Source organism: Notechis scutatus, chromosome 1, assembly GCF_049901735.1.
Source record: "Notechis scutatus isolate UNSWTSFEM ecotype Mainland chromosome 1, rNotScu1.2, whole genome shotgun sequence".
NCBI classification, from domain to species: domain Eukaryota; kingdom Metazoa; phylum Chordata; class Lepidosauria; order Squamata; family Elapidae; genus Notechis; species Notechis scutatus.
Window position 1 is genome coordinate 169,482,879 of NC_142009.1, and position 21,427 is coordinate 169,504,305.

At 40.4% G+C, this 21,427-nt stretch overlaps 1 protein-coding gene and 1 long non-coding RNA gene across 6 annotated transcripts in view; one reads left to right on the plus strand and one right to left on the minus strand.

Annotated features, from left to right (window-relative positions):
• The window catches only part of LOC148133089 (uncharacterized), a 147,528-nt gene extending 127,760 nt beyond the window's left edge, over positions 1–19,768 (plus strand). For both annotated transcript variants that reach the window (XR_015746451.1, XR_015746452.1), the window contains 3 exons: positions 15,873–15,997; positions 16,266–16,353; positions 18,189–19,768. This is a non-coding gene — a long non-coding RNA (uncharacterized LOC148133089). The remainder of the gene's footprint in view (positions 1–15,872; positions 15,998–16,265; positions 16,354–18,188) is intronic.
• PARD3B (par-3 family cell polarity regulator beta) overlaps positions 1–21,427 on the minus strand; it is a 926,621-nt gene that overhangs the window by 80,803 nt on the left and 824,391 nt on the right. For all 4 annotated transcript variants that reach the window (XM_087949489.1, XM_087949488.1, XM_026673207.2 and 1 more), the window contains one exon: positions 527–606. In XM_087949489.1, the coding sequence (XP_087805615.1) occupies positions 527–606 (80 nt within the window). The remainder of the gene's footprint in view (positions 1–526; positions 607–21,427) is intronic.

Consider the following 21,427-nt stretch of genomic DNA (forward strand, 5'->3'; position numbering starts at 1 on the left):
AGAAAGTTATAGCAATCCATTCCATTAGTGGAGATTTAATGAATTATCTAAGTATGGAGCTACAGTATGAATGTCTTGGCTGTGAAAAAATGAAATTTATTTCCAGAAACTCTAGAGCCATTGATGTGGGACTGTGATTGCAACTGCTCCCAGCAGCCCCCTTGTCCTCCATAAAGGATATCTCAAAGTGGCTAAATTCTCACAGAACAAGCTTCCTCAGCATCACAACCTTCCCCTACAGATCATGATTCTTGCTGACATGTTCAGTGACTGAAACTTCATCTCCCCCCTCTTCCATTGGCTGTCTAAATTATTAACACAGCTATAAAGATGGCACTAAATTATCAACAGAAGGGCAGCATAACAAAATTGCAACATAATCTCTCATTTCACTGCCAGATGTCTGTTCAGTGCAGATTTTGCTAAACAGTGGAATAATGGGAGGAGAGAGAGACTCCTTGATTGCCTGTGAAAAACCGTTTGTGCAGACACACTTGTGTCTTACACAAACGCAAATGCAGCTTACCTGGGTAAAGAAGCATACTGTCTTTCTATGCCTTCAAACTGGAGGTGGTGTGGAATGTCATCTGGACCCTTTCCAGACACCTGTGGAGAGAAGTATAATTAGTGATGAAGATCAATTATTCAACCCTGTTACTGAAAACTTTTCTCAAAAATGATAATCAAAAACAAATCAGGCTCTAGCATGCCAAAATCAAAAAGAAGAAATTCTGAGGCTCAAGAGAAATCCTGATTTGAACTTGTTATTATTTATAACATTTTTCTTTTTAAAAATCCTTATTATTATTCCTTTCCCAAGCCAAAAAAGATGCTGTGAAGTTGTATAGAACATAGTTTTGAAAGGAATAAGAAAAATATTGCATATAATGAAGCCAGTTATTGATAACCATTCATTATTGGTCATATTAAGATTTGGACCTAAATTAGCTTTATTGAAACTTGTGGGACAGACTATAAAATGAACATGCAAGTATCTGATTATGTTTTCCAGGACATAAAACATGATACTGTCTGTATGGCTGCAACAGAACATTGAACCTTTGTCTTCCAAAATGCTAGAGGAATGTATAATAATTAACAAAATACAAATCTATTCTTCACTTATTTGGCAGAAGTGTTATGAAGAACAAATAAGAAAATAATTATGTTTGTTCACTAATGGGGAAGCATGTATTGTTGTTTTACAACAACCCATCTTCCTGCTCTAAACCGTATATCCTACAAAATGCAAAGCTGAAGATACATAAGAATACATGAGGAAGAGTAAGTCATTCAACAGAAGTAAAAATCTCTGCTCATCCTGTCATGGCCACTTAAAGTGATTGCAGCCCTATCCACACAAGGAAAGTCGACCATTAAATTTAGATGCACAAAACACAAAAGGGTTTTCCCAATTTCACTTGTCCAATTAAAATACGTCTGCAAGAATAATTTACACCTCAACTATATTTTTGTTGTCATTTTCTGCTTGTTCCTCCCTCCCTCCTTGAGCACACACATTGAATACAGTATACTGGCTGTAGATTTCTGGGAGTTAAAGCCAACACATCTTAAAGTTGCCAGTGTTGCGGAACACTGATCTACTGTACAGTATGGGAAGCTAATAAAGCATTTATGAGATGCTTCTTAGTAGAAATGTGCTTGATTCTTTGCAAGAATGGTTAATTCAGTTAAGGGAGTATGCTTAGATGTCCAAAATAACTTTGCACCTTAAAAGTAAATTTAACACAGAATTTAAATAAAAATAGAACCAATTTCTGGACTAGAACTTAACACTCGGATTTGTACTCATCCATAATTTTGGTAATTTTATGTATATAGTTTATATTTCAATTTCATGGTATACTTATGGCAGAATAGATTCTGACTTAATGTATTGTAGCTTATATTTTGATTATTTATATCTTACTGACCACGCTTTTCATTATTTATCTTAGTTTAAAGCTTAATATTGATTGTAGTCATTCAAAGCTATACATGATATTCAGTCATTGATAATTTACTAATGGTATAGTGGAAAACTAATTTTTGGATGTTTTTAATATCCCTTGCCAACAATTTATGATTCATTTATTATTTTTATGTTTACTCTTTTCTGTCGATATATACTGTGTTTATAAAATATATAAATATATATAAATAAAACATGCTACATGGCATAATAGAAAACTATGGTTTGGTGTATGGACATCCATGGGGAGAGCAGACAAGGCACAAAATATGCACAACAACATCACAATGCAAACTCAGCCTCTTAAGTACTTGCATGCCATGTCACAATACAATTACTAAGGAACATAACTTGTGATATCTTAATACATATTTCATCACTTTCTGGTTAAGAATGATCATTTAAGGGACTGATAATCAGGGATTATCAGTTTTCTTTGAGTTGCAAGAGGAGATGGGAAATTTTGCTTTATTTTTAAACAAATGCAGATTAGATGTTTTGTCTCAACTCAAAACAAATCACAGGCATCCTTTTTATAGTTTAGGACAACTAAAAATGCATTTCCAGATGTGTATGTCCTATTGCCCTTGATTGCTGATAGGAATTGTAAATCAACAATATAAGGGTTGCAAACTGTGGCTAAAAATTCTTTTCTGGATCAGAATTAGAGGTGATATTGAGCAGGTTCTGACCAGTTCTGAAGAACCGGTAGTGGAAATTTTGAGTAATTCGGAGAACCAGCAAATATCATCTCTGACTGGCCCGGCCCCACCCCCATCTATTCTCTGCCTCCCAAGTCCCAGCTGATTGGCTGGGTCTTCTTTGTTACCCTGCACAGGAGAATGAAGCTGGAAAACAGGTTAGTGGGGTGGGAATGGGATTTTGCAGTAACCTTCACCCAGGAGTGCGGAGGGAATGGAGATTTTACAGTAACCTTCCCCTACCACGCCCATCAAGCCACGCCCACCAAGCCATGCCATGGCCACCATACCATGCCCACAGAACCAGTAGTAAAAAAATTTGAATCCCACCACTGATCAAAATTAAGATTATCTCTGTGTCTGTATATAAAAAGAAACCACAGCTAACTAAACATGGATTTAGAAGCTTTCAAACCTTTTCTTACATCAGAATAGAAGACAGGAAGGATGGAGGGAGTTTATGGCCTATACATACATACATAAACCATAGTTTGGCATTAAGTTCAAATCAGACTAACATTTGTGTTGAGAAATCCAAGGAAGGAACCTGAAGTGGAAATGAATCTCTGGAGGATCCTTTTCCACAAGACGTTCCTGGCTCCTGCTTGTAGCAGCATGGAAATTCCTCCAGGCCCAGCTGAAGAAAGAGGAAGTCTCGCAGGAAGGACCTCTTAAATAACCACACAATTTCCCCCTACAGATTTAATTTAAAGAAAAAATAAATTAAAACAAACTATTTTGTGTGGGCCATGGTGACTTAATGAAGCAGTCTTCTAGTCTAGGTTTCTTTCCTATATTAAGTAGGGGGAAAACTTGGATTAGACAAATACCTGGATAAGTGGCTATTCCCTCTCCCCTGCAAAATCCCTTTTCATTACAAACCCTGTCATTTGACTTCTTTCTCCAACTCTGTATCTCCTCACAGTTTTGCACTTTTTCACTTATTCTTTTAAAATAAGGAGCATACGAACATTAAAAAAAACCACCAATTTATTTTTGTTTACTCAAACTAACTTAGACTTGCACTATCTTTTTTTATTACAGTTGCTGTTATTCCTTGGGTGGAAGGAGGAGGAGGAGAAGGAATCCCCTTGCCAATCCTGTTTGTGTGCTCTAAGATACTGTTGCCATAGAAACTCACTGTGGATACAATTTGTAAAAATTTTGCTCACTACAGCTGTGAGATGCTGTGTTGAGGGGTAAAGTGGCCAGAGAGCTCTAAGGGCAGGGGAAAGCTCTCCATCGTTCCTCCGAGAATCCACCAAGCCCTTCTTTCATTCACCATCTGTCTAGACAAGTGAAGATGTGACCTCAGCAAATCAAGGGGAGAGGGAAGGGGGGAGCTGACCTAATAAAACAAGAAGGGAAAAATGCATTTATGGAGGGAATGGGAAGCATATGCCTGCTTAGTTCTCATTATAGCTACTTGTGCTAATAGATATTTTCATGGGCGTTTTTGAAATCCAAACAGGGTTCTCTCTGAGGTCGAGATCAAGCACACAATAGAAATTAGCATAATGAGATTCTAAACTCATTTTGTTTAGTGATTGTTGCTCTCCTAGCTCCTTCATGGAATGGATTAGCTTAAGGTTTGGCTTTCAATACATGGGAAGAGGCTGCTTATATGTAAAACTAGCTCTATAACCGTGCTTCGCAATGAAACTATATGATTGAGCTTAGTTTTTGGGAAGGAAAATAAGGGGGGGGGGATTGTGCCTCTGCCTACCAGCATCCATCAGTATTCATCTGGCTAGCATCCTGTCAGTGTGTGGGAGAGTTGAGGGCTGTTTGGAAACTGAAACATGGAAACTGAAACAATATTTGCTGTGTGAGCAAGAAGGAGACAGCAAGGAGCCTGAGTGTGGCTTAGCTCAACTGTTCTCTACTAAAGCTGGTTGCTTCTGTGAAATTAAAACTGAAACTGAAACTCTTCTCCTCTGTGTTTTGCATTTGGAACAGATTTCTTTTCAGGTGGGGAGGGGGAGTAGAACTCCTTAGCATCAGAGTGTGTTAATAATAATATATGAAATACTAATGCTCTGATGGTGATTTTGAAAAATCCTTTCTTAATGAGCACCTAGAAGCCAAGAGAAACATATGTGCCAAATTTCAAGTTTGTAGGCTTTACGGTTCTGGAGATTTTGTGATGATGAACGAGTGGTATTTCATTTTCATATATATAGATTTTAGTTACAATAGTAAAAACTAATACAAGCCAAACTTATAAAAAGATAAGAGAAAGAATGTGTACTCCTAGAGATTATTCACTTAGGGACTGTCTGAATTCCATGAGAATTTCATAAGTTGATTGCACACAGCAGAAGCATCAATAACAGTTTCTCATTTTTTATAGAAATAGCTGTATTTGTAACACGTATGGGATCGTTCAACTTTTCTGCTTAAAAATGACTAGCCACTCTGTTGTACTGAGTGTTGTCACATTCCCAACTGTAAAGGGTGGCATTAACCTACTGTCTTCCTTCCAGGATCTCCTTTATCTTTGTCAGGCACATAAAGACATTTTTTTCAAGCAAAGCTTCACAATTTTCTTTGCTGCCCATTCACTTTGCATGGTTTCAAAAGTGGCCCTGATCTCCATTTTTTAGGAATTCTCCTTCCCCCACAACCAAAGTCTCCCCATTTCTAATCAAGCATTGAAAAGAAAAAGCATGAAAAGAAACATGAAACCATAAGTCAATCTTCCACGTTTTATCTCCAAGATGATATTTTCTGCCCGAGACATCTATGTGTGCTGGTGTGGGGGAAGGCAAATGTGCAAGAAATGTATAGCTTGCTGTGCCTGTTCAAAGGGGATTAAGTCATGAAGAAAAATAAAGAAGAATAAAATATTTGAGTTTTATCAGACACATTCCAGCCAATTGCATAATATCAGTCATTATCACAAAATCCAGTCTTTCTGAAATGTTTTCTTTGTATCAAGAAACAGATATTTTTTTCTCTGTCTTGAGATTCTATGGCACATTATTTAACTACGGTAAATCCTTCCAGATTTTCCAAGTTTCCTTTAATCCAAAAGGTACAAACTACAATTTCAAAATCCCTGTTTCCATTTAGAAAATGAATAATAAAGGAAAGAAAAGCTTTTCTCTTTGTGATCAAAGCTGAAACAGTGATTTTGCGTGATTTTAAGAGTCATCATTTCTGCCTCTAATTTGGATGGTTTTTAATAAAGCTTCACTGATTCCACTGAATGATACCCCTCTTGTCAAATGCAGAACATACACACTGATTACTAAATACGCAGCAATTATCATATTCAGCAGCACACTTTAATATCTTATTTATAGATATATCTATCTATAATTTGCTTTAATTAAGTTGCATTGATTTTAATGACAGAAGTAATCTCTTGAAGATGGAATTAGGGTTATATAATCCCATCAATACCATTGCATCATTGTTTAAAGTTACTTTTTATACTCATCACTGCCTAGCATAAGTTTTCCTTTCTAAAACACCACACAAAAGACAGGATATCTTTTACTGGCACATCTACTTCTGTAGATGTGGACAAAATATATAAACTTTTGAATTACATAAAATTCAGCCTGTATTAATCAATAGACAAACTAGCAAATGCTACTGGAATAAAAGAATAGGGTCGGTAACTTTTGACAAGGATAGATATATTTTCTCACAACCCTTGATTCTCTTTTCTCTCCCCTCTTCCTAGGTATGCACATGTAGGAATCCAGTGAAAGGTTCATAATCAGGAACAGTTGATAAGTTTTTTGAGCTATCCATCCTGTCTGGATATCTACTATCCTTTGAAGAAAAAGCAGTGATGGAAGTGTTCCATATTAGCATTCTTGGGATACCCTCACCTGATTGGTCCAAACGGACTACTCTGTGATTGGTGGAAAGAACAGCAGTGATTGGCTCATAAGGAATCAACCGCGATTGGCTGCGCCGATCACGGGAGATTCAAAGAGCCGTCATTGGTTGCGAGCCACCGGCAATCCCTATATGAAGGGCTGCCGCGGCTCGCAGGTCCAGCACAGATCTATATACCAAATAAAGAGCTGAACAGTCACCCTGGTCTCGAGTCTCTTTTCCCGCAATCAAACACAGGCGACGAGGATGGGATCTTGAGACAAGAGACCAGTCGAGCACGTGGCACCTAGAGCTGAATGACCGACACGATGGCCGGCAGCAACGCACCACCCGCACCCTACGACCAGGCGGCCGAGGACTGGGAATCATACATCGATCAATTCCTCATGTTCCTCGAGAGCAATAACCTGAAGGACGCCAACGGCCAGAGGAAAAGAGCTGTGTTCCTGACACACTGCGGGCCCGCAGTGTTCAAGATGGCCAAGGCGTTAGCCAAGCCCCAAGACGTGAAGGAGATGGACTGGGCAGACCTCGACCAGCTACTCCGAAACCACTACATGCCGTCCGTCCCCAACCTCATCCGACGGCATGAGTTCTACCGACGAGACCAAAAGGAAGGGGAGAGCATTGGGGATTTCGTGGTGGCCCTGAGGAGCATCGGGGGTGCGTGCGGCTTCTCCGACATGGACGAGGCTCTGAGGGACCACGTGGTTCTTGGATTAAGGGACCCCACGCTCCAGAGCAGACTGATGGCCCGGGCAGACATCACCGTCACTGAAGCCATCGCCGAAGCCACCACATCCGAGGCCGCCAAGAAGTCAGCAGCCAAGATGCACCAGATGAACGCAATGGACCGGCAAGAAACCACAGGGGCCGACTCATCATCAGAAAAAAGACCGGAAGCAAGCCACAGAGCCACGACAACACACCATGAGGACATCGAGTCCACCCCCGAGACCGATGATGAGGAGGCCGAAATCCACCGGCTGCAGTCCGAACGAGACCGGCGGGAGCAGAGAGGTCGCAAGTCGGTGTTTCAGTGCGCCGGGTGTGGAGGAGACCACCCCGCTCAGAGTGCCGGTTCCTACATGCCATTTGCCGGCACTGCGAGAAGCGGTGGCACATCGCCAAGGTTTGCCACAACAAACGGAGTTACAGCCTCAGGCGACGCGACAACACTCCCCCAGAAACTGGGACAAGCCCACAGAGAGCCGTTGGAGCCGTGACGGGTGAAGCAAGCATCTCAGGGAAACCCGGCGCAGAGAGGAAACACATCAAACAGTCACCATTGGGCACTCCAACACCTCGGATGCCCGAAAGATGCACGTGCTGGTCGGCATCGAAGGCCGGCAGTGCAACATGGAGGTAGACTCCGGATCCTACCTCTCCATGGTGTCGTGGGACACTATTAAATGATTAGTGCCCAGCATCCGCAGGCAAGAGCTGGAAAACCAGAAACTAACACTCAAGGACTACCAGGGGAACCGGATCCCCATGGTAGGGATTGGACACTTCCACATCACATTCAAGGGACAGGAAAAAACACTGCCCCTCACCATCGTGGACAGAGACCGCCCGAGCCTGCTGGGACTGGAATGGTTCGCACCGTTGGGGATCGAGGTGACGGGCATCCACCATCGAGGAAGCAGACTGGGAGGAAGAACTCATGAAGGACTTCCAGGAGATCTTCGACGGATGCTTAGGCAAGTACCAGGGGTCCCCAATATCATTTAATGTGAACCCCAATATTGCCCCAATCCGCCTAAAACCGAGGTGAGTCCCATTCACCCTCAAGCCTAAAATTGATGAGCAATTGGACAAGCTCATCACGCAAGGGGTCCTGGAGCCAATCGATCATGCCCAGTGGGAAACCCCAATAGTCACCCCAATTAAGCCGGATGGGTCCGTGAGAATCTGCGGTGACTACAAGGCCACCCTCAATCACGCGCTGCAGCAGAGTGCTTACCCCGTCCCGGTGGTAAAGCACCTCCTACACTCGCTGGGGGGAGGAAAAGTCTTTGCAAAGCTCGACCTGGCGCAGGCATACCAGCAGCTGCCAGTCGACGCCGAGACTGCAGAGGCGCAAACCATCGTGACCCACCGGGGAGCATTTCGCTGCAAGAGACTCCAATTTGGAGTCAGCGTGGCACCAGGGGTGTTCCAGAGTTTAATGGAACGACTATTGCAGGGAATAAAAGGGGTGGTGCCGTACTTCGATGATGTCTTGGTGTCAGCAAAAAACAAAAGCCAATTGGGGAGCCGCCTAAGGGAAGTCCTGCAAAAATTCAAAGATGCAGGACTTAAAATAAAAAAGGAAAAGTGCCAACTATGCACTGAAAAAGTAGAGTTCCTGGGGTACCTGGTCGACAAAAATGGAATCTACCCAACAGAGAAAAAGATTAAAGCTATCAAGGAAGCCCCAAGACCACAAAATAAAGCGGAGTTACAGGCTTTCCTAGGACTGATTAACTTTTACAATGTTTTTCTGCCGCAGAAGGCAACAATGGCGGAACCACTTCATAGACTACTGGACAAGACAGCCACCTGGTCCTGGGGAAAGCGGGAAGAAACTGCATTCCAGAAAATAAAAGACTTCCTCACATCGGAATCAGTCCTCATTCAGTATAGTGAAACCCTACCACTGACGGCAACCTGCAATGCCTCACCATTCGGCGTCGGAGCCATCCTGAGCCACACTCTGCCGGACGGGAGAGAAGCACCAATTGCATATTTCTCCAAGACACTGTCCAAGGCAGAGAGGAACTATAGCCAGCTCGACAAAGAAGCGCTAGCAGCGATCACCGGCGTGAAGCGGTTCCACGAGTACTTATACGGTAGGAACTTTTCACTTATCACTGATCACAAACCGCTCCTGGGGATCCTGGCAGGGAACAAGGCCACCCCTAACATCTTGTCACCACGGATGACGAGGTGGTCCGAGTTCCTTGCCGCCTACAACTATCAATTAATACACCGCCCCGGGAAAAGCATCTCCCACGCAGATGCACTAAGCCGCGGTCCCCTGCCGGACCTGGAAGACGACCCGGCACCCACCACAGCCACCCTGAAAATAGAGACACTGCCCAACCCACCGATGACCATGTCAGACATTGCCAGAGAGACTATCAAAGACAGGAAACTGGCACGAGTCTTGAGCTGGGTAGAAAAAGGGTGGCCGGAAACCGAGAGCGGTGACCAGTTTAAACTATTCCGGAACCGGCAGACTGAACTATTTACTCAAAAGGGATGTATATTATGGGAGGACAGAGTGGTGGTTCTGGAAACATTGCAAACAAGGGTATTGGGCATGCTGCACAAGGGTCACCTGGGCATTGTAAAGATGAAATCCCTAGCCAGGAGCTACTTCTGGTGGCCAGGAATGGACAAAACCATAGAAACATGGGTGGCAACATGCAACAAATGCCAAAGATCCAGACCAAACCCCCCCCTCCGCACCAACCCTCGAGTGGGAAACACCCAGGGGCCCCTGGTCAAGCGTCCACATAGACTTTGCGGGACCCACCAAAGGGCACACATTTCTGATAACGGCTGACGCTTACTCAAACCGGTTAGAAGTGAGCGTCATGAAATCTACCACCACAGAAGCGGTCATAAAAAAACTAACCACACTGTTTGCCACCCATGGACTACCAGACTTACTGGTGTCTGACAACGGCCCGCAGTTCACGGCATTGGCATTTGAACAATTTCTCGCCGAACGGGGCATACGGCATGCATTGACAGCACCCGCTCACCCGGCGGCGAATGGGCGGGTCAGATACACAAAAGATGCATTAGAAAAAATAGACGAAACATACATGACAAAATTAATAAACTACTGACAATACAACACATAACACCCAGCTCAAAAACCAACAAAAGCCCAGCAGAGCTCCTAATGGGCAGAAAACTACGATCACACCTAGACAGGCTGCACCCGACATATAATTCCGAAAAACCACCAGACTCATCTAGCAGGTACCGCACATTTAAACCAGGAGACACAGTCTACGCTAAAAAAAATTCAGGGGACCCACTCTGGGTACCAGCCCAAATAACCCAAGTGACAGGCCCCCAGTCGTACCGGCTAAACACAGACGACGGAAGAAACTGGAAACGGCACATCGACCAACTAAGGTCGAGAACAACCGCCGACAACACAAGCAACGCGCAAACACCACAAATAGACTTTAATAAAAAAACCAGAGGGGGGGGGGGAGAAACCCCAAACATTAATCAAGAGGGAGGAGAAAATCCTCCCAGAATGCAACCAACCGAACAACCACAACCCACACCAATAAACAGGAAAAGAAACCAGCAATACTTACCAGCAGACGACAGCGACAGAAGGGAACCAGGAGAGGACCACCAACATGAAGCCTCGCTTGGAAGGAGCAGCCAAGCCAGTTCAACCGGCCCGGAAAACCCGGGCGAGAACAACAGAGCCGACAACTCGACCGATCCTGGTAGACCGAGTGGGAGTTGCAGCGAGAGGCCTGACTCACCCTTCCAGGCGGTTCCATCAAGAAGGACAGGAGCAACAAGGATCCCGTCCGAACCAGCCAAAGACCACGCCACGACTGAGCTGCGCAGGTCAAGTAGACATGTTAAAAGCCCCGCCTACCTACGGGACTACGTTACGTAGGTTGGACTAAACCAAGAGGGGAGGGGTGTTCCATATTAGCATTCTTGGGATAACCTCACCTGATTGGTCCAAATGGACTACTCTGTGATTGGTGGAAAGAACAGCAGTGATTGGCTCGTAAGGAATCAACTGCGATTGGCCGCGCCGATCGCGGGAGACTCAAAGAGCCGTCATTGGTTGCAAGCCGCCAGCAATCCCTATATGAAGGGCTGCCACGGCTCGCAGGTCCAGCACAGATCTATATACCAAATAAAGAGCTGAACAGTCACCCTGGTCTCGAGTCTCTTTTCCCGCGATCAAACAGGAAGTATCAATGGTTATTATATTTTTCTTTAAATCTTGCAACTGGCAGGGTACTAAGTCAGGACTTTCCCAAGCAGGTAGTATCCTAGTGCTACCAGCAAAAGCCCATTGTCCAGCTATTTTGTCTTTCTCTCCCTAAAAATTTTTATGTGAAAAGAAGAAGTCTTTTGGGGAGACTGAGTGGGGAGGCTCGTGGGGGAGAGAGAGAGACAGAGACAGAGACAGAGAGAGAGAGAGAGACAGAGAGAGAGAGAGAGAGAGAGAGAGAGAGAGAGAGAGAGAGAGAGAGACTTGCTTTGGATCATCGCATTTACCAAAAGTGGCACAACAATCCCCAAATTCTCACTGTTTAGAAAAGCTTACTTCCACCTTTCCCTCTCCTCTGAATTATTTGAAAATGTGGGTTACTTTAGATTCCTGATTAGTTTACTTGAGCTTCCCTGTTCTCCCTCCTCCTTTTCATATAAGATTGTTGAGGGAGAGAAGGTTAAAAGTTATTTTCTCTTAAAAAGCAATGGAACATTGCTAATTTCTCTCTATTTGGTTCCTAAAGAAAAAGATACTTAATGAAAAATTGATGCTGAGTACATTCTTGTGCAAGTTTACGGTCATTTTAAACACATCTGAAGATATTGAGTGTATCTGCTCAGACATCAAACAATTCTTATAAAAACCCCTGATCTTCTCTATAAGCATCAACTGTATCTCTGAAACACCCATCTATTCAGGCTGAGCCTTGAGAATAGATGGTAGCAATGTGATTTCTTTTTTTTTCTGAAACAGAAAAACTGTTGCCTCTCAATGTTTCCATTAATTGTGCGCAATAATAAGAAAGAATTATGAGCATTTCAACAGGTAATGCTTTAGATTATGATAACAGGGCAAATTTTTCTTCTTCTATTTTCAGTTTGATAACTGTAGATGGAATCGGCAAGGTAATACCAAAAACAATAGCCTCTTATTAATTTGTATATTTACATTGTCCTCAATATACACAAAAATATAAACATGCTCTATGATTGAGATTTTGGAAATATATTTATAATTGGTTCATATGTTAAACAGTAGGTAGTGAATGAACTAAACATTCTTTAATCATTTACCCTTCCTATGCAAAATTATTCACTCAGCATACTGAAAGAGCAGCTAATTTGTAATGTCAAGAAATAGCTCATTTTTTAAAAAATGCTATTATTTTTAGTCACTTCCAATAATTTAAAAGCCCTTACAAGGCCTAATCGCAAAAATAATTAGAACTATGTTATATGAAATATTCAGTAACAGCTTGCTACTGTTAGTCATTTTAAAAAAATTCTAGAGTGATTTAAATTTTGAAAAAACAATAATCTTTTACTCCATTTGGTCACTCTTAACTCTAAATCTATCAGCTGAAAAGTATGCATGACTTACTCCCAGACAACTGTGTCTCCTTGTTCTCTGACTTTGCACATACCAAGATTTCGGCTAATGATTCACTAATGGAAAAGGATTTAGACAGTAGGTATAAATGATAGCCAACAGCATATCTTTAATAGTATCTTTGCATTCCCTTAATCACCATTATATGTCTAGCTATATATGTATAACTTTTCCCAACAATCTCAGTCAAACACAGTGTGAAAATATCCAAGGATCTGGGCTTCGAATAGCTTTGTTTTACTGGATGAGATAGCCAGCAAACAATTTCATAAACTATTCCAAAAACACTATGGCATAACTTTGCGTCCTCTTTGGTGCAAGTTGCCTTTGGGAAAGGAAGCAACATGACATTTTGCTGCTTCTGGGAGTGCTTTTATTTTGCACTACAGTTGTAGCCCTCAGTTCCCCCCCCCCCAATGTTTAAAAGGAATACCCCTTTTGGCAGCAGATGGTAAAAGAAAGATTGGAGTGGTGAAAATACTGCTTGGGGGCTGTCTACTTCATTTTCTAGTCAGATTTATGGTTACCTAACTGTAGGCCACCCATAAATAGAGCAGGACTGGCTGAACCAAAAATAAACCAGAGTTTTAGGCTGAAGTTAAGTTATTCTGCCATAATTTGACACTTTTTAGTACTCCCCCCCCCTTCCATTCAATTGTGTCAGATTCTTGGAGACTGTCTGAATAAATCCCTCCTTTTTTGGCGGAGGTCGGGGGGCAATATTTTTCAGAAGTGGTTTGCCACTGCCTTCTTCCTGGGGCTGAAAGAAAGTGACTGGTATAAGATCAACTGGCTTTGTGCCTAAAGCAGGACTAGAACTCATGGTCTTCTAGTTTCCAGCCTGATGCCTTAACCTCCCCACCAAACTGGGTCTCCTTGGCTCTGACATAATAGGTAATCATATGAATCAGATTCATATGCTCATTTATAACTGATGTATAGTTAAAAGAGAAAATAACTTCCTTGTGTTCAATGGAATGAAAAAAAAGGCAACAAAGAGTGCCACCCTTCCAAAACATGCATAAAGAAATCCTAGTATGTACGTATCCAGAATATAAGTTTGTCAATGAACTGTGTCTATATTGTAAGAGCAGGGAAGTTGGAGGGTGGGGGGCAGCGACTAAGAAAAAAAATCAATGTGCCCATCATGCTTTCAGCAAGCAGAGGGAACAAAAACCCCTGAATTCACCTTTTTGGAGAATGTTGTATATCTCCAACTAACATGCACATAGCAGCTTGGCACTAGGTCAGTCTCATTGGACAAGTCTGTGCATTGGTGCACAAATCCAACGAAGCCATGCAATTGGAATGAATGCCCACATGCCCAAGGAAACTGCAACTGAAGGGAATTACATATGGTCTCACACTAAGCTTCCAAACGTCTCCTAAATCAAGAAAACTGAAATTATGTCTAGAAGAACAACATCCCAAAGTGGGATAACTTAAAATTACAGGCAACTGTGAATATCCTGTAATTCTGTAATTAGCTTTATAAATCCCAATTTATAATGACTTCCTTGAATAGTGATTGTTTGCAATTACTATTACTAGTAATGAAAAAGTAACTTTGGCACCTATGGCTGCATTTAACAATAACAAAAGTCTTCAGTGTGAAACTGATTAAGTTCTGGTCAATTTCAGGCAGCAGATGCAGAAGGGTTCTAATCAATTAATTAAGATTACAGAGCTGCAGCTTGTTAACTGATACTTAGCCCTTTTTAGGGATGCCCTGCCCTGCAGAGAAAAGCAGCTCATAAAGTGGGAGAAAAGAGGGAATTTTATTTGAATGAGATAGCAGCAACAAGTGACTATCACAGTCTCTCTCTCTCTCCCTCCCTCTCCCTCTCTCCTCTTACTTAGTGACTGTGTCTCTTAATTTCAGTGGAACCAAATGCAGTCAGTAAATGAGGAGTAATTGTTTTAAATTTCTATATTTCTATATTTTAGATTGTACCATAATTATTGTTTCAGCTTCTTCCCTCAAGATGACGCTGTAGGAAATTGAATGCCAAAATAATTAGACACAAGGACAGTTCCCCCTCCCCCACATGCCATCACTCTCCTAAACAACTAATTCCCACAACACTGTCTTATGCCCTGGGATGTCAAATCACCTATTAATCCTTCTCATCTTTCCTATTACATATTTCCTGTTTCTTATGACTATAACTTTGTTGTTTGTATGATTTATGTAGATCGCTTTTATTTAGTATCCTATTATAATTTATGCTGATTGCTTATTTAGTATCCTATGACTATCACTGAGTGTTGTCTTATGATTTATGATTATAATCATGATTAATCACTTGTTGCTTGTATGTACACTGAGGACTTATGCCCCAGAGACAAATTTCTTGTGTGTCCAGTCATTCTATTCTATTCTATTCTATTCTATTCTATTCTATTCTATTCTATTCTATTCTATTCTATTCTATTCTATTCTATTCTATTCTACTCTACTCTACTCTACTCTATTTCTATTTATTTCTATTCGATTCTATTTCTATTCGATTCTATTTGATTCCTATTCCTATTCCATTTACAATTATGTATTGATCTCAAAGGAAACAGAATCCTTCTAAGGTAGTTTTCAGTTTCTGCTCATATTTTTCACTCCTGATTATTAAAATGTGTTGATTAATAGCTGTATGTATGTCATTAGAATGCACATTCCATAGGTCAGAAGCATTTGTGGAATAAAGTAAACATATGGAATAGACATGCTGTTCTTTCTATCATCCATAAAAGGTTTTCTTATCAATAAAGTTTCTGATGACCTTGGGGTATCTGGTTAGCAGTTTTGCAGACTTTTACGAAAAGCAAACTCAAATAATTAAGTGTTCCTTTAATCTCCTCCCTATCTCATATACTGAGACAGAATGAGACAATGACACTACTATTTAAATTTAATTTCTTCTTTTTGTTGGATGAAACTTGAAGACAATAATATGTCAATCATATTATTTTAATATTTCAGTATTTCTCATTAATGCAATATACTTGGACTAAAAACAATTTTGAACAAAGAAGGTGCCACACTGATGGAAACCTCTAACGAGAAGAATTAAAAGCAAAAGATGTTCCTGAAACTGTGCTATGCAAGTAAGTCATATATACTTAGGGGTACTAATAAAAATTTTTGGCTGTGAAATCTCTATCTCAATTACACTTGCTTTTGAATGGACATGCTGCATTGCATGTTCACAGGAATCTTAGCCAATCTACCTGGAAGCACACTGAAAATGAGAAACCAGTGTGGGCCAGTGATGGTGAACCTTTTGGTCTCAGTGTGTCAAAAATTTTGAAAATGTCTGATTTGACTTTGCTGGAATGTCACACTCCACACTCCCTCTATTGCTCCCCCATATAGGCCATTCTAGTGGTACTTGGTGGCAGTGCTGAGGCTGGGCCTGAAATCCAACACTACTGAGCATCTGCCACATGCCGCTTATCTTCAGGTATGTTCTCTTTCTGCTGACAACCCCCTGCAACCTACCAGAGGTTGCTCTGAGTTGCATGAGCCTTTATTTTTTTTGGTGCAGCTTCAGAGGATGCTCCATTCTCACACAATGTTTGGAAATTCTGGAGGCCCCATGAGAACATATCCCATTCTCATGCAGCCTTTGCTGCCTCCCTAAATCAGGCAAGAATGAAGTGTGCTTTTGAGAATGGTTGTCAATGCTGGTCAATGCTAGCATGTCACCCAAAATGTTCTAGCATGTCACTTTTGACACTTATGTCATACATTCTGGGCTCATTGGAAGGACTATTTCCAAAATTTGAATCTTACTGAAGCTTCTGCTTCAAGATCTTATCATGCTTTTACAAATGAGATCATTGCCACCTCAGTGCCCTTCTCTCTGGGTGGCTTTCTGTCCCATTAATCCTATCATTTCTTTTTGTTAATTTGATGCTTTAATTGTTTTCAACACAAGCAGATTGTTAGGACCCTGGCATTGGAAGCCCAAGATTGAGATAAATTAGAAAGTGGACAACAGACATCTTCAACTGGGCAATAGAAAAGGCTTGCTATATTTTCATGTTTTTAGGCTACATTAAGAATACTCCCAGTTTTTTAACAGAACTTCATAGTCAGGCAAAACAAAAAACAAAGAACAATGAACCTCTTTTCAGCTTCTATAGAGAACACATGGAATGGTCAGCTCTTTGTCTGTTTCTTTAAACATGGAAGGACAGCATTTCTTTAATACTAGCATGACAGTCTACAGCTTTGGTTCATTTGTAATATTAAAGCCAAGCTTTTGACACTGGCTGTGATTGAAAATAACCCTTTTTGTTCTTCCAGTCTGCATTCTCTTTTTCTTCCTTTATTGCTGTTAGTTTACTATATGGTTGATCCAGATAACTACTGCTTTCTAATGACTCACTGCTCCTCTTTCCAATCAGTTGTCTTGTTATCAGTTTGAATTGTTATCTATATTTTCATGTTCTCTCATTACATTAACTTTTAACCCAAGCATTTTGACTAATGAGTAGAAAGTACAGGCAATAATCCTTGCATTATTACATTCTAAACATTTAGTTAGTGCACAAATCAGGATACTCCATCACCAGAGGGTGAAAAATGGGTAGGAGAGAGAATGACAAATGCTTTACATTGCAATCTACCCTGAATAAAACAAATAATATTTTTGCTGTTAAACTTTAACCTTGCATGCTTTTCTTCTAATCTAATAACAAACCAGAACAGTATTCATGGAATGTTAATGGCTAGAGTAATAAATCCATCTTAATCCTTTTAAAAATAGATAGGATAGAGGGTAAACAAGAAAGGCTCCTCCTGCTTGTCTGTCCATTCCACCTTAAATAATTATGGCAAAAAGCCCTCTCTAAACTTCAGCAGTAGAATATGTATACAAAGCACAACACCAAAATTCAATAGGTCTGCATTAACATTTATCAAAGCTATCAGCAGTGGTGGGATTCAAATAATTTAACCGGTTCTCTGCCCTAATGATTTCTTCCAACAACCAGTTCACCAAACTGCTCCAAAAGTTAACAACTGGTTCTCCAGAAGTGGTGCAAACGGGCTGAATCCCACCATTGGCTATTAGCAGAAGATGATTTTAGCTGTATTCCATATGCCATAAGAACTGACTTTTTTTTTTTAAAAAAAATCACACTGCATTAAATTTTCCCAGTGCTAAAGATTTAGTTCCTTTAAGCCTGTGATCATGACTGGGAGACAACTTTCCCTCCCTTGCTGATACTACTTTAACAGTTGATAACAATATTTGTGTGATCTAATGCTATCTATCATTTTTGCTACCAGATGGATGCCAGATGGACTTTTTTGGGACTCCAATGCTAAACATCACTGGAGAAGGAGGTCAAGTCTGATCAGCTGGCCAACTCAAATGACACTTCAAAACAAGACAATTGAGGAGAAGACTGCAACATCTGTTCCAAATTTATAAGGACCATAGAAAATAATATGAAGTTAATATAGAGTTTCAAACAAACAAAGATTTTTTGCCTTGCAATTGGATCACTGGTTTGCCCTCTGAATTTAAAGAATAGGCACTATACTTCTCTTTTTCAACAAATGAATTACAATATCTCAGTTCAAAAATCCAGTTGACTTCAAATTAACAGCAAGAAGCCCAAGAATGTCTACCTTTTTGGTGCTTACCTGGATTTTCTCAGCCCAGCTACCGTAGTCATATGCAACAGTACCATGAATACGGTGCTCTCAAGAGAGAGCAAGACAGCGTCCTTTCAAATGGCAAAATAGGACAACAAAGCAAAACCAATGGCTCTTGTCTGGGAAAGGCTGAGACTGCACAGAATGCAGGCAAAGGGAAGAGAAAGAGGATAATGGGGCAGAGACCTATTAGAAGTATTAATGTTTTAATTTGTTTTTCAGAAGGCAGGTCTAGTTTTCAAACTGGATGTAGCACCAAATGTTTAATGGGCCAAATGTGATTTTTCAGAAGGAGATTCCCCTCTTCCTTTCTTTATGTATAAAAGAAAACGAATGCCTATAAGTTTAGAAAGAGGTCTGCAGGAAAATACAACTGACTTCAAAGCCGAGTCTCCACTCTGCAATTTTCTTCATAGAGAAGTTATGATAAACAGGTTATGTGGTTCCCTAAGGTTACCATGGAAACCTTTTCTTTTCAGGCCATCATTTCCAAAGGTACAATTTGCATCAAAATGACAGAACTTGATTTTTTTTGAGGGGGGGGGGGGAGGAGATTCAAGAGAGGTCATGCCAGCATGTCTTATTGCTATTATTTCAAAACTTGGGAACGTAACATTTAAAGGGAAGGTGTATTAATCAATCTAAACATAGTGGCTGAATATCAGGAGAAATTAATTTTGAATTTAAGAATAAATATTAAACATTACTTTTCTGTTGCACTTGGTAGCTATATTCTATGATTCTATAGCAAGGATCTGTTTTGGATAATGTCCGAACAATCAAGGGGAACAGTTTCCCATCGTTCTAATAAGAGTTTGCTTTTCTGGATACTGTACCTAAGAGATGAAGCCTTTTAACAATGGTACTGTAAATTAAACCAATATTTGATTTACAATCAATCAACCTTGTAAGTAGCAACAGCTATAATATGATCTATTCCCTCTAAACTGGAAATTATTTATCAATGTTTTTGATATAATCACCAAATAAAACCATCATTATCTACACTGACTATATAAAATTTAACAATATTGAACATGAACAAATGCAACACATATTTTAATATCTAAACACTGTCTCTTAGGGCACTGGGTATAGTTTAGACATGGAAAATATGTTGATTTGGTTTCTCTGTGTATTGTGATTTATCTCACACATCTGTCAAGTTAACTGAAATTATTTTGCACTAAAAATAATGTATGTTTTGCATCAATTATTATTCCTCCAAGCATGTATTTTTCTTTGCAATTTTGTCTAATACACCCAATAAATATATCTAATATACTAATATAACCCCTTTTATGTATATATTCATTATATTATCCTTAGTACAATTTTGTATTATTGAATTGAATCATGGAATTTAGGAATATGGTGAAATGGTGATGAAATTTTAGTTTTGGGCATTAGTTTGAAAATGGAAAAACAAGCAAGTTCACATTCAAATACAAGTAAATTGCGTTTTCCCCCATTACCATTATATAGCAGTGGTAGCTCCAAAAGAATTTTGTAATTTCACTACAGAAAGCAGATCTTTGTATTTTTTTCCCCCACCACCACCACCATAAATGAACGTGCTACCTTCCAATGAAATGAATAAGGCTGATCAATAAAAGTTGTATATGGTTACACTGAATGAATGGGAAAGTAATAATGAAGAGGGAATACAAGCAGGAAAGATTCATTAATTTATGGCTCAGAGGATTTGGAAAATGTTTGTATTGTTCTCAATAAAATGAGGTTTTGATGGTTCTTTGCAGATACATTAAAAATGACAGTTCAAATTCTATTTTTCCAGCATTACTAAGACAGTTTCATGAAAAATATTATTATTTGAATTTTGGCTAGTTCCAATATTAAGTTCTTAGTATTATTATTATTTCCTTAAAGCTACATAATTCATGATTTCACCCAGATATTTAGGAAAAAACTAAAATATTGGAAAGACATTTGTTTTACAAATGGAAAGCTATTGTCAGATCCGTGTATCTGCCATTCTTCAATGGAAGAAAGGGGGGGGTTGGATTTGACACATTTAATTTTTTCCCTCTCTATGTATCCTAAATATCCTATTTCTTACATTGTCTTTTGTGTAACCTTTTACACAATTTATAACCATTGCCTGGTGCCTGAATGCCTGGAAATTTCTCACCTCTTGGGGAGATGTAAGGAGAGAAGGGGCCATGTGGATTGCAGCACTGGAAAATAGCCCTGGGAAACTTTCCTTATCTGCTTTCTCAGAGACACTGGTATAATAACATCTTCACACCTGCAGATTAGTAGAATCCACATCGGACTGTTGGGAGGGGTTTCTAATTCCCTTTATCTTAGTTGCATGCTCTGAGGGACCTCAGATTCTGCTTTGAATTTTGACTTGCTTTTACTTCCCTTCAATAAAAAGATTCCTTTTGAAATACAAAGTTTTCAAGAGTCTACACTTATTTTTTGAAGAGTGGAGAGGCTGGTCATAAAGCAGGATCTGCAATAGTGGTCAACCTGGAGAGGAAATCCCCCCCCACCAGTTTTACTCTATTGAGGGGACCCTGCAACCATGTTTGAATAAAGCAGCGAGCAAGGGGAAGCCGAGTGCTGGGGATAAATCTCGACAACTACCCAACCCAACGCCTGCTCCATATGTCCCATCGAAGACATCGAACCTGTCCTTGAAAGTTCCATGAAGTCCCAATGGTCTATCAGTGTAGGGACAAGGGACAGCTGGGATGGAAGAGCCAGAGCCTTACCCACAGTAGCCATAAACCCAGGTGGAAAATGGAACTCGAAGCCCTTTTCGATCAGGAGGAACTAATCAAGGAACTGCTGGCAGATAATCGAAGCGGTACATAAAGTGTACCTGGAATCCTGGAAAA